Source organism: Calidris pugnax, unplaced genomic scaffold, assembly GCF_001431845.1.
Source record: "Calidris pugnax isolate Ruff unplaced genomic scaffold, ASM143184v1 scaffold31, whole genome shotgun sequence".
Classification (NCBI taxonomy): domain Eukaryota; kingdom Metazoa; phylum Chordata; class Aves; order Charadriiformes; family Scolopacidae; genus Calidris; species Calidris pugnax.
The window spans coordinates 16805-30320 of NW_015090786.1; the positions used below are offsets into that span (position 1 = coordinate 16805).

A 13516-nucleotide genomic window follows, 5' to 3' on the forward strand; every position below is an offset into this window, starting at 1 on the left:
TGGCAGTCGGCGGGCCCTGCCGGTCCCTGTCGCAGCTCTTACTGCCGGGTGCCGGTGGCGGGGAGGGGAGGGGTTGCTTGTTCTGCCCCAGCGCCCTCGGGAGGGACGGCCGCGGCGGCGGGGAGTCTCGCCCGAGCCTGGGGGTTTCCTAAGGGCCTCTGCCCCGTGTCCCCTGCCCTGCTACCACCGGCCGAGGCGTTACCGGGAGCTGCCCGTAGCGGGTGTGCTCCGCGCCCGTCCCCGGGCGGCATCTCCCCGGTCAGCCCGGCCTCAGCCGAGGCACAGCATCGGTCCCCCGGGCTGGGCACAGGGCGTCAGGCCTTGCCTTCCAGCTGCGCGCAGCTGTAGGAGATGTGCTCCTCGCTGTCCTGGATTTACGTTAGAGTTAATCCCGGACAATCGGGATGAGAAGAATTAGAGAGGGTCTAATGCAAAACTCTCGGTTCCCTTCCCCCGCCTCGATGGGAGTTAGACTACAGGGTAAATTCAGGGTGAGCACTGCTATCTTTCACGTTTAAAAAGGAGATTAAACATAGCCTTTCTATACTCGATGAAAAATATGCTGTCCTTGCCTTAGATTTCAAGTGCTAATACATCTATTTACTGTGCTGTTTTCAGCCAGTCCTGTGTACTGCCGACCTTGAAATTAAATTCTTGAACTTCAGTCCCCCCATTTTTTTTTCTGTAAAGTTGTTATTCTGTATCAAGGTACCTTAACAACATTTAGATCAACCTATATTAAATGTATAATCAACAATTATTTTTTAAAACTCAGTTTTTTTAGTATTAAACACTACTGGTTTAGGCTGAACTTTATACTGTTCTCCTAGAATAGTGGCACATGATAGAGTGATAATCTTAAGCAGTTTAGCCTTAAAGTCCTCATTTCTTGTAATTAGTAACTTACACTCAGATGCTGACAACAGAGGTCCTTAATTGTCCTGGATGAGTAGCCTGTAGTAGCTAGTACTACGTGCTTACAAGGTCAATAAAGCCTCTGATGCAGTATATGGCCAGTTGTGCTGTGCTGTACAAAGGAGTAAAATCCCTTCCCAAGCCCTGTTAATTATGTTCCTTAAACCCCCAATACCTGCGTTGATGTTAAACACGATAAGAAGAATTCATTAATGAGGAAAGACAGATGCAATACTACAGGATCCTAAAGCAACCAAGTTCTGTTAAAGTGCTGGGTTTTTTCTGTGATTGGTTCATTCCTGCATCAAGAAACCATAATGTAGGCTTTTGGATTTTGCAAAGAATACTAATAAAGTCAATGTAATAGAGTACAGGTTGGTGCTTTTGCATAGATAATCTGGGCATCGTTCTTAAGGACAAAAAATATTAAATATACCATGTAAGTTTTTAAGGTACAGTTTCAAAGCGAAGATTTCACTTAAAAAAAAAAAAAGACTTAGTCATAGTATTCTGTAATGGCGATCTTCTTTCCTCTTTTTTTAAAAAAAAACCCAAGTCTGTCTGTTAAGATTAGTTCTATATGTGTATTTATGCATGTGCTTTTGAATCAAAGAGTGAAAGTGAAAAGCTTGCCCAGGAAGAGCTAATGTGTACTAATTTGCAGTTTCAACTTCCAAACACCTGTGGTGGAGAAGGGTACGTTAGAAAAAACTGAATTGTAAGAAATGTTTCATTTTGGTGCCTTATTTTAAGAAGCTAAATACTACATTTTTATTTTTTTTTTGCCTGTAACTCCATTTCAGGATGTGGATAAAATCCAAGCACCAAAATATCTTTGATCAGAATATGATCTAATCATGCTGTCACAGTTTCACGTACTCCTCCAGTTACACCAGTTACGTGTGAAGGAGTGGGGGCATACAGTTAGTGTGCCTGGTGCTTACACAGTAGGTTTTCTTACTCGATTAACTACTTTCCATGATCTGTGTAATTTAAGCCGTGAGGTGTGTATGTGGAGGGTGGGAATTTCTTTCTGGGAGGAGAGTCAGTATTGGAGGCGCGCAGTGCATTACAGGCGATATAGGCATCGGCCCTGTGCTGAACCCATTCAGCCATTTGCTCCCAACAAGGAGATGGGCCCTGTCCTCTGGATAAAATTTAAAAATTAACCTATGAAAACAGAAGGATTCCTGCAGTACCAACTGACTGGAGAGGAATGGTGGGATGGTCTGGTTTATGAGGACTGGGGCAGGCATCGATACATTTCCCCAGTGAAGACAAATCCATGTTATTTTAGGCCTGTTGCCAAAGTCCTTTAACTGTAAATAAAAATAATGTTAAGGGTTGCTTATTTAATTTTTTTTTCTTTTTTGTTTTCCTGTAGATTTGGAGTGGAAAATAATTTATGTGGGTTCAGCTGAAAGTGAAGAGTATGATCAGGTGTTAGACTCTGTTTTAGTAGGACCTGTTCCTGCAGGCAGACACATGTTTGTATTTCAGGTAAGTTTGATTTAACTATTTCTAAAAGGGTTGTGTTAATTTGTTTAAAGATGACTGTACCAAACTAATAGGCACTTGAAAAACAATGACAAGCCAGAAAAATATTACAGTCAGCTCTTAAAGTATGATACACCTTCCTTTAAAGTCTCTTCATGAGCTGATATTTCTTGCCTCTGATATTTCCATGGTAATATTTTCACTTGTGGTATCAATAATTAGAGATAGTGATATAAGCATTGTTCCTGTAGCTACTGATAATTTTGACCAATCTAGTTTATAAATATATTCTAGATCACTCGGCAAGAGAACCAGTTACCTGGTTTACATGAGCACCATCAGGCTTAACTCTACTGCAAGTGGCGGCAGGTTCAGACAATCAGGAGGCACTAGGTTAATGTAGACAACACCTTCAGAAGATCAAGCCAACAAATTAATTGTAGAACTCAGCCACAACAGTTAAGAGTCCATTTCTGTTTGGCAAGACAAATGTTCAGCCATGCTGTTTGGCTAAGCACGCTAAATCACAACAAAGCAATTTGTAAAATTAGATAGAATTCCAATGGTAAATAGCAGGCATTTGGGACACAAGTGTGTAGGTCAAGACTGTCCAAACTCTGGAGCATGTGACAGTCCTATAAAATACTGCTGTTAAAGCCAAAAGTTACTAAGAAGGAATAATGAAGGGAAGGAAAATGGGGAAAGTGCAGCACTATATAGCCTGGTAGCCTGTTCTTGTTTCCATTTTAAGTCGGTGAGGGGGGAACCTAAATTCTTGCGGAAGGTTTTTGGGGGTTTTTTTGTTTTGGTTTATTGTTTTTTTAAATAAAACCTACAATTAGCTTACTTTTTTATCTATTGTAAAATACTAGTATTCGTCTTGTAAACTGAGAGCAGAGCTCCTGAGCAGAAAAATCAGACTGCAACTGAGTATAGCTTATTGTATAAGAACCATGCTACTTTCCCAAATGCTATAAATTCACTTAATTATTTAATGCCAAATGCATGCTGGAGTATAAGCTTTTTTTAAAAAAAAGTGCTGATGATTATACTTTCTTATTTCTCACAGTTACTGTAACTGTTTTAAAATAATATCAGCATTTGTAAGGCATCTTGATTAATCCTGTAAGTTCCAGGAAACTTTCATGTAGGACAGGCTGAAGGAATAGGATTAAGCTGGAGGTTATGTTTATCAACCACATCCATGCAAATCAGTCTTGAAACAGTTCTTTCTGGTTTTGGAGCTGGGCCAGATTTTTCCACACTACAAATAAAGGAGATGTGTAACAAATGCATCATTTATTAACAGTTCTTCCATTACCAAGCTATTATAGCTTACGGCATTAATTGCTCAGACATAGGTGATCCTCTGCTGCCCACAAAGGGGCCACCTTGTAGCACTATATCCAGAGAAACCAGCTGGCATTTATATTTCTAATTTAAAAGACGCACTGTTTTTAATTAAGTTACGAAGATTCATTGTTGATGGTGATGGGAAGGAGCAGGAGGCAGGTGCCTAAAAAGGCATGTTTTGGCTGTATGATTAGGAAAGCCTTGAAAATTAAATATACTGGTCTTGCAGTTTCTGCAGGATGGACTCATAAATTGTATCCCAGTTATAAATGACACTACAGCTAAATTAGGAGTAGATACATAGACATTTTGGTTAGATTGGAATAGGCCCTGTAGGAGAGTCAGTACTCCTGTGTTATAAATCCCTTGGATCAACAGTACTTCCATAAGAAATCAAAGTATGTTAGTCTTCAAAAGCACTGGATTTCAGGTGAGGGTAGGGCTCAGCGAATGTGTTAGACGGGAAACACCAAACCCCAAAGTGCTGCGAGAAGCCTTTGCTGGTGAGCGAAGCTGCTTCATTCCCTGAACTGAAACAGCCCGGGAGACAGAGAGACCCTGCGAGGGAAGGCTGGAGAGGGGCAAAGCACAGAACTGCAGGAGGTGTAGAGCATGAAGAAAAGAGATTGCGTTCACTCAGGACAGCACAGGAAGGGATCTTTGTGGAAGTATATGAAATTTTCAGCTAATAATATGGTGGAGATTTTTCTATATAAGAAAATGGCCGAAGCAGCAAGTAAAATGGAGTACTAAACAGCTAAAATACCAAGGGTGATAAAACTACCTTTGTTGAAAAGAAGCTGTGTATCAGGTTGGGAAAACAGCCTTACTTATAGAAAGATGGAAAACCATTCTGTTTCTCAGACTTACATGATCAGCTTTTTTTTTTTTTTTTTAAACACTTACAAAAATTTCAATATTAAAGGCCCACAGCTTGGCCTGTTTGGTTATAAATACCAAGACATAAGTAGTGAAACCTGATTTCTTCTCTCTATGCACTTGGGGATTTGTAATAAATTCACAGAAGCTTCTTTTTGAGAGTATAAGCACATAAATAATTTACTATCTTTAAGTGGGGATATGACCTTACACTAACTTAGCTACTCTGCAGTAATAGCTATGTGAATAAATGTATCGTGGAAAAGCAAGATAATTCAAGACAACATATACATTGAGTGATTTAATAAAATTCTTAAGTAATTTCTAGAGTAAAAATGGCATACCATCACAGTGATTTTTGTGTAAAAGTTAATCCTACTGCCTCTCTTTGCCTGCTGAAATATCTGTTTGCAACTGCTCACTTATCAGTTGGTTATAGCAAGCTCTTCTTCCACCTGTGTATGATCATTTGTTTCTCAGGCAATTAAGAGGTCTGACATCTAAGGCAGGAAGTTCCAAACTTGATAGAAGAAAGCAGTTTTAAACAGTGTTCATTGTCTTTTCTACTCAGCAAAACAATTCCTGAGAGTTAAGTAGCATTAAAACGGAGTATTTCCTTGGGTTCACAACTGTAGCATAGGAATTAAAAAACAAAATGACAATGGGAGCCTGCAAAACTAAAATCCTGCATTAGGGTGTGAGTTGATTTCCATGGAGGTTAAGTGGAATATATTTTTCTAAAGCTGCCCACTGTGGAATTTAATGTAATCAAATGGTCCTGGGCGCTGTTAGAACAAGACTACTGAATAAAGTAGTGATTTCATCTCTATTGGCAGTTCTTGTGATTTCTTCAAACTTCTACACTTGTCCTATTCTTTGGTCATCTTTTCCATTCCCCTGTGCCTGCGTAAAGCCATTTGGTCATTTTCTGTTCCCTTTAGGGCTGGAGGAAGTTATGTTCTACCTAATTTCCCTGGTTGCTTCTCCTTCCCCCCAGTGTATTTGTACCTGAGAGCTCTGAGTCATCTCATCCTTCTGCAAAGTGCCTGCAGCTTATTATAAAAAGCTAGACTGGTTTGAAGGCTTAGAATTAAAGTAGCAAAGAGCAGAAGCCAATGATGCATGACCTTGAGCTCCCAAATTTCACAGTGCTGGAGCATATAAATACTACAGAAAAGTAGGGATGAGAGGGACAGCAGGAATTAATGCCATTTGTCCTCTGCCCTAAGGCAATATTTGTTACACCCAAACCACTGTAACACAGGCTGTTAAAACCAACTTGTACTTGCAACACAGGTGTTCACTGTTGGCTTCAGATCTTCATGTAAATTTGCAAATACAAAGTGGGTTCGTTTATGCTTAGATTGCTGTTACTTTAGATCCTACGGCAGAATGAGGCATCACATTTTATCAATAAATGTGTAGTTAGGAAGCATTTTAAGGGACTGATGTAAACCACGTTTTATGAGGCAAACTTTATTATTAATAACTGCAGAGCCAAGGTAATTAAGGACGTTGAGAAAGATTGTAAGAGTTGCCCATTAGGAGTGCATCCTGGCTGAAAATATGTCAGATATCTTAGAGCAATGATGCATTTAACTGCACACATATTAATAAATGTAGGCATGTGGACAGAGGCGAGAGAGTTTATTCCTTTCCTAGAAAATTGTGGGACAGCTCAAATCTCACCGTAGCCTGTCCCAGCTCTTCCTGCTGAAGTATAAATTGCAGCCTGTATTTCTCAAGAAATGTCAGCACACACTATTACTGTATTCGAAGTAATTCTGCCTCTAGTGGATAGCGTCCTAAATTCAGGGATGATGTTGTGAAAGCAGGTGTATTTTCTGGTTAACTTGAAGAACAGTTTTAAATACAGTCACTACGCAGCTGCTAAGACATAGTATTTAATATTCCCCTGCTAGATATGCATGTGGTGTTGATGTTTTTTTAATTCATCTTTTCCTTTTGCATTTAGGCTGACGCACCTAACCCGGGGCTTATTCCAGATGCAGATGCAGTAGGTGTAACAGTTGTGTTAATCACCTGCACCTATCGAGGTCAAGAATTTATTAGAGTTGGCTACTATGTAAACAATGAATATACCGAAACAGAACTGAGAGAGAATCCACCAGTAAAGCCAGATTTTTCTAAGGTAAGACATATTTTGTTCTAGTCACATATCAAAGCTACGCTTTTAGGCATAGGTTTTTAAGAAACAAAACCAAACCCCAAGTGATTCCATAAAGTGCATGGGACAAGCCATCAAATAACAGAAAAGACTCGGGAGGACAAACCGCAGGTGCCATGTAGTTGCCATAAACTTGGAGAACATTGAGAAGCCTGCAACAATCTCCGAGCCTTGGCTGGACTTCGTTGTTATTTTATACTGACTGTGTGAAATAAACTGTTGGGTTCCTTCTACCTGCACCACTGCTAACAAAGTTGCTCTGTTCTTCAAAAAAACAGGCCAGTCAACCTGGAACTAAGTTTTAAATATTAATTTAACACAGTTGTTATCCAGCTGTTCTAGTGTTAGAGCTGCAGTTTCTCCAAAACAGTAACAAAGAAACTGAAGAACAAGCTCTGTATAAAATAAGAGGAGTAACCTGGTAAGAGCAGGTTGAATGATTATCCAATCAATAGACAACTTGACCAAGGAAGTATATAGATTAAGTTTAGATATAGATATCCTTCATGGTAAGAACTAAACCAGGACTAGAATTAAAAGATGATGTGAAATAGAATTATTTGGAACCTAATACCTTGAGGAGGAGAATCAATTAAATATCAAAAAGTAGTCAAAATCCTGTGAAATACTCTACTGAGGCAGACTCTGTATAAACCAACAAGGTTCTACACAGCATCCAGGGGTTTTTTTCATGGAAGATTTTGTGGACTTGGGTTTTCTCTTTATAAAAGCTGACGTACATGTGTACATACTTCCATTCCAAAGTTGTGTGATGGTGAAAATTCTGTTATTTCCCAAGTTTGCATGAATTATATGACTGGATATATGAAGAAATGAATGGGATAATGCCTGTGCTGCAACAACTAGTGCAGAGATAATCTCCAAAGTCCCTGAAAGTGATCTTCAAATGTAACTAAATTGAATGGGTACATAAATTTGGTTTTGAAAGTTGCTAATGATTTTCTGTGCTTAATTTTCAGGGATCAGATGCTTAGGATGTTCTCAAAATTCAAAATCACTGTTAATTTTGAGGATTCTTAAACTTATAATCTGTTCCTTTCTTTTTTCTATCATTTAAATCATGTACTTGTTATTTTGGGTGTGAATGCCAGAATGTTGACGTCCTTTAAGCACTTGAATTTAGAAATGCCTAGAACTAACTTGTCTTAATTCTCTTATTTGCTTAAGTAAAAAGCTAGCTCTGCTTCTAAGACAAAGAGCAGAAAAAGCTATCATGTATTTGTATAAAAAGTCCTTAATGAAACTTTGGGACACAATTTGAAAATACAAATAGAATGGAAGGTTATTAAAGATATTTAATTGTAATTGATGGGTAATAGAACCTACTAGGTTAAAAAATCTTGTTAGTTTGCATAAGGGGTTGGGAAATATTTAATGAGCATGCACTTTCTGGAAAATAAAGTCAGCATTATTACCAAAGCAAGCTTTTCCTCTGATCAGCCTTAACTTTAATAATGCGTGGCCAATGGTGGTAGGTTGCCATCCTCCAGAGTTAACTATTATCTTGAAAATGGTGAAAGATTAAAAGTGAGCATTTTCTTTTTTGCTGCATAAATAAATACTGCATGTCTTCAAAGGAAAATGAAGGCCAGCCATGACAGTGAAACATATGACTAATGTCTAGGCATGTCCACTGCCACAATGTTACTATCTTCCAAATCTAAGTAATGTTTTTACTTTAAAACTTTAGTACACAAATTAAAATTCAGTTAGTGAAATCAATCTAAAGCACAGTAACTTAATTTGAGAAAAGGCTGTACTTGTAAAGACAGTTAGTTGATGGGATCGATACAATTATTGCAAAGACCATAAAGTTGATGCAAAATTTTTATGAAGTACTGTGGTTTGCAAAATCTTTGTGGGAGTAGTCATTTGCTTTCCTAAAAGCTGGTTAAAACAATAAACGCTTGCACTTCACTTGCAGAGTTCTCGTACAGCCTTGAATTCACGTTCAGTTAAAAATATCCTCTTAAGAAAGGAGTTAATTGCTGATAGGATATTTGAGTTAATGAATGAATTAGAATGCCTGTAGGCATGTTTCTGATCCATAGATAGTAGCTATAGATTTACATTTGTATTAATTGCCTTCTTAAACAAATTGTTTTATACATACAAGGCTATAGAAAGTAAAAGAGGGGTGGAGGGAAATCTATATGCATGTGAATTCCAGTTTGAGATGTACACATTGCATAATCTATGTATTTTCTTCTCTCCCAGCTTCAAAGGAATATTTTGGCATCTAATCCCAGAGTCACGAGATTCCACATTAATTGGGAGGACAACACTGAAAAACTGGAAGATGCAGAGAGCAGTAACCCAAATCTACAGTCATTGCTTTCTACAGATGCATTACCTTCAGCATCGAAGGGGTGGTCAACATCAGAAAACTCATTAAATGTTATGTTAGAATCCCATATGGACTGCATGTGACTAACCACCATCGCTTTGGTACTGTACATGTGTTAAACTGTAAAAACAACCAGAACTATTTCCCTCAAATTCCATAAGTACATAGTTGACAAGCAATGTGAAGAACTTGTTTTAAAACATCCTGTAGAAAGTTTATAAAAAAAAAAACAGTATTTGAGCAAATTGTGGAATATAAATACAACTATTTTTAAGTAATTGCCTTTTTTCTCTAATGTGTTATTCTATGTGGTCTAAACCAAACTCGATTAAAGTGTACATACCTATTCTCCTCCCTCCCCCTTTACTTTGTAAGCATTATTAAAAGCTAAAAAAAAAACTGTAAAGTTAAAACATTCAGGCAAAATGAAGGAATAATGCCCTGTCCTCGTCTCTGATATCCAGATTGCCAAATATAAAGTGCCCTTTAATAGCAGCTTAAGAACAAAACTGTCATTAGATGAAGTGCAAAGAAAAAAGTATCTCAAAAAAAAAAAAAGTCCAAAAATGTCCTCTTGCTGTGAAAGCAGGCAGCACAGTATAATTTTAGGTGCAAGCTTCTTTTCCTTTCAAGGCACATACTTGTTACTTAAAGCATGCAATTTGAGATTTACCATCTGCTATCTTGGATTTTAGGACTTTTTTTCTTAAAAAAAAAAAAAAAAATCTCCTGCTGCTGCTGTTCAGTCAAACTGTGGTTTGTTAAGGACAATGTTTCATGTGAATTTGGGTGGATATATCTCAGCAAAGAACCCTTTTTCAGCCACCCAAATGGCACACACAGTTGGAAGGATTCAAGCAATTACTAGAAAATTTAAGCATCAAAAGGAATAAGTAGCCAAAAAATGCTCTTCTGCAAGATTGTTATGTTCAACTGCTGGGTTGGTACATTTATTGTCAGGTATACTTAAATCTTGTAGTGTTTTTAACTAGTAATAAGGAATTTAGATGCTTGCTTTCAGTTTTTTGAAACATCTGGAATTTAAAACTTCTCTCTACCCTGGTATAATCAAGATTCAAACGTTGTTGTGGCAGGTGTGACACACTCAAGAATACATTGCCTGCCCTGAAGCTCTTGCACTGAGACATCCCTGTTACCGCAGGCGTCCTTGAAGTTAAAAAGAACTAGGCAGTAAATTGTAAAGACTTAAGACATTATTATGACACTAACAATTGAGTTAGTTTTTCCAGTCCTCATCAGCCTTATACATTTACTGTGACTGTATGTGCATTTAAAATTGTAATCTGTCATGTCAGATTACCAGAATATAGTTCTGCTAGTTACTAGTAATTGCCCAAACTGTGAACCCTTGTAGGTTGGAGGCCCTTAAAAAAAGGTAGATTTCACGATGACTGACAGTATAGGTCTGAATAAAAATAGAACACTGTCTCTTCTCTTTCTGCATCCTCTAATAAGGATGAAGATGTCCCAAGCAGTTAGCACTTCTGCCTTTCCATGTCATTAGTGAAATTCTCTTCATTTCTAACATGTATATTTTTTAAATCAGAAAGGAATGTGCGTGCATGTTTGTTTCTTGTGTGGAAACTCAGCAGTACATGGGGCAGCTGAAAAAAAGTAATGAAATCCATTAGTATTTGGAACCCTAATTCTAATGTGTGCTTTTGAAAATCTCTGTTTAAAATGATGACTGGCAATTTAAAAATATTAATACCTGTCTGACTTAACAGAAAGAACTGGTCTCCCAAACCAGCAGTTGCTTCAGCTGAGGACTGAAATTCTGTGAACTTTTAAGGAAGATCTTTTGATTTTCAATTACGTTGCAACTTTAAGGTCTACAGTAACATTTTGAGATTTTTCATGTACTTTATTGTTGTATTTATAAATCTCTTTTAAGATATCTCTTAAATGTAAGCATGGAAATAACTCGGTCATCTGCTGAAAGAGTGGCAGGCTAAGGAAGTCTGCCTGGAGCTAAGGCTACTGTACTTCAAACCCTTGTGCCTATCGAGGATTCAAGTGAAAACATGATCAAGTAAAAGCCGTGACCCGAGTCCATCCATCAATAGCATGAAGGCTGCTTAGAAGCATATGCCACAAAGTGATGGAAGCAATTATTGCTATTGCAGAATCAGCTACAGAACAGTCAACAAAACTTCATCATCCAGCAAACCAAATAATTTGGAGAAATCAGAAAGTGAAAATATATTTTCTGTTTAGGAGAAAAAAAAAGTCAACTGCGCACATCAACTTGGATGCAATAAACTTCAAGCTAGACCAGATGGCACGATGCTGCAGTAGAATTTGGCACCAGCTTACCCGATACACTAACACATCCTAGATATACCTGACCCACCAATTACAGGAAAAAAGAATAACCCTGCTGTGCTTTGTGGAAACTGGAGAAGAACACCTGTACCTCATCTTTGCAAGAGAAACTGTCTTTCTATGCTTTTTGAGAGACTGGATGCCTCTCAGGTCTTCTACAGCTTTGTCCCGATCTTAGCAGTTCATACGCACTGCCTTCGGAATATCACATTTCCTGGAAAAAAATCACATTCCAGAGACATGGAATTTGAGAAGCCAAAATCCAGTACTCTGGAGGCTTCAGGTCTCATAAGGTAACATCAAAGCACAAAACTTTGTGGTATTAAAGATACAGAGCATGTAAGTCATCTCTGTAAAGGCTTGTCCCTGATCTCTGAAAGTTTTGAAACAGCAGGGCTATGTGCATGACACACGGACGGCTGGTGCAGACACCACAGCTTTACAGTTCCAGTATCCAGGATGAGTTCACCTTCCCACAAACCTCCACTTGCAGGGGCCACCAAGATGCAAGGGAACGCTACAGATTATACTGGCAGGACTGGTGATGCATCACGCTGTATTTTTACCTCAGGTAGACAGACTGGCTTCCATTAGAAGATTGTCGTAATGCTTATCAGAGGTTATTCATGTCCAAAGAAGTAAACGGATCAGACAAGGCAACATTAGGGATGAAAAACATGAGTGGGTTTTTTTTTACATCTAGCTTGAAAAATACTTGTCCCTTCATCTTACAGTCACTGTGATTTATTCATGCATGACCTTCAGTCTGAATTACTGTGACACGCCCAAATTTGAAGCAAGCGAAAAATGGCTCCAACTCCATGGTAATGGAGGCTGGTGAAATTTAACCTCACCAAGGGCTCTGTAAAGCTCCACTGGAAAAGCCAAACCTTACTATGAACCTGCAAGACTGCGGCACCTCAGAACTTTGCTTCCAATAACCACAGTAGCTTAGTTTATAGATTGCCAGACAATCTGCCTTCTTGAGATGTGAGTTACAAAGCCACAAAGAGAAATCTGATGATCTGACAGTTGGTTATTTTCATTTGTAGGGGCCTCAACTGCTGATTTTCTGGAAGTCTGAGGCTAGTCCCTTGCAGCTGTATAAAGATTGTCCACTGCCATTTGAAAATGGTGGTAGGGAGGAACAAGGTAAAAAAACCCAAACCACCTTATGTACACTGTGGACACTCCTGGCAAATCCTCATTTACCGGAGACCAAAAAAGAGCAGAATTAACCAAGCCTTGTGGCTTCCGTCCAGGCAGCTGCAGGAGATCCTTCACATGCTCCCTTAACTACCCTACCCCTTATCCATAGCACAGTGGGCTGCAAGCTTGCAGATTCTCTCATTTTTTTGACAGCCACAGAATGGGTTAATTGTTCCTGTCACTGGAGGGCTCTGCTTGGTGCCAGCTGGGAAGATGCAACAAAACCGACAACTACCTATAAAGGCTGGCAGTGGGGAGGGGACTATTCACGATGGGCCTTCCCTTTTGTATTCATGCTTGCAGTTAAAGTTCTGCTTCTTAAGAGCTGGTCTTGTAGTGTGTGATATGAGAGCTGGGCTGCAGAAGACAGGTGGAGGCATTTTTGCTTGATTTTTGGTCTAGGCAAAGAAGAATGTTTGAGGAAGAAGAGCCAGCTGGAGTCACTTTGTTAAAGGCAAACCCCGGGTTGGTATCTGGAACTTAGAAAGCAGAGGCCCTTTCAGGAGGGGAGGGAGGGAGGATACACTTCAGCACTCCCAGCTGTTGGTGATGCTGGCTGGGAGGCACGGCTGGGCAAGAGGGATGTGCCTGCCCTCCCTGCAAACAGGAAAAAATGAGGAAGGAGGTGTGTGTGCAGCAAATGGCTACACCAGAGGTAAGAGACAACAGCTGCATTTTATCAGCAGTGCTAAGAACTGGCTGAAATGTCAGGAACTTTTTAGGAACACTTGCGTCTCTCTCGAAAACACCCTATGACCACA

At 39.1% G+C, this 13516-nt stretch overlaps 2 protein-coding genes across 2 annotated transcripts in view; one reads left to right on the plus strand and one right to left on the minus strand.

Moving 5' to 3' along the window:
• The window catches only part of MCM9 (minichromosome maintenance 9 homologous recombination repair factor), a 45322-nt gene that overhangs the window by 16101 nt on the left and 15705 nt on the right, over positions 1–13516 (minus strand). The gene's annotated exons all lie outside the window — the stretch shown is intronic.
• Positions 2264–10835, plus strand: ASF1A (anti-silencing function 1A histone chaperone). Its single transcript, XM_014966484.1, has 3 exons — positions 2264–2415; positions 6620–6796; positions 9071–10835. The coding sequence occupies exons 1-3, from the start codon at positions 2401–2403 to the stop codon at positions 9281–9283; spliced, it is 405 nt and encodes a 134-aa protein (XP_014821970.1). The 5' UTR covers positions 2264–2400; the 3' UTR covers positions 9284–10835.

Bases quoted from the DNA above. Each gene is read 5' to 3' on its own strand.
- ASF1A (XM_014966484.1), top strand. The intron at 6,797-9,070 runs GTAAGACATATT...CTTCTCTCCCAG, and splicing joins TAAAGCCAGATTTTTCTAAG to CTTCAAAGGAATATTTTGGC.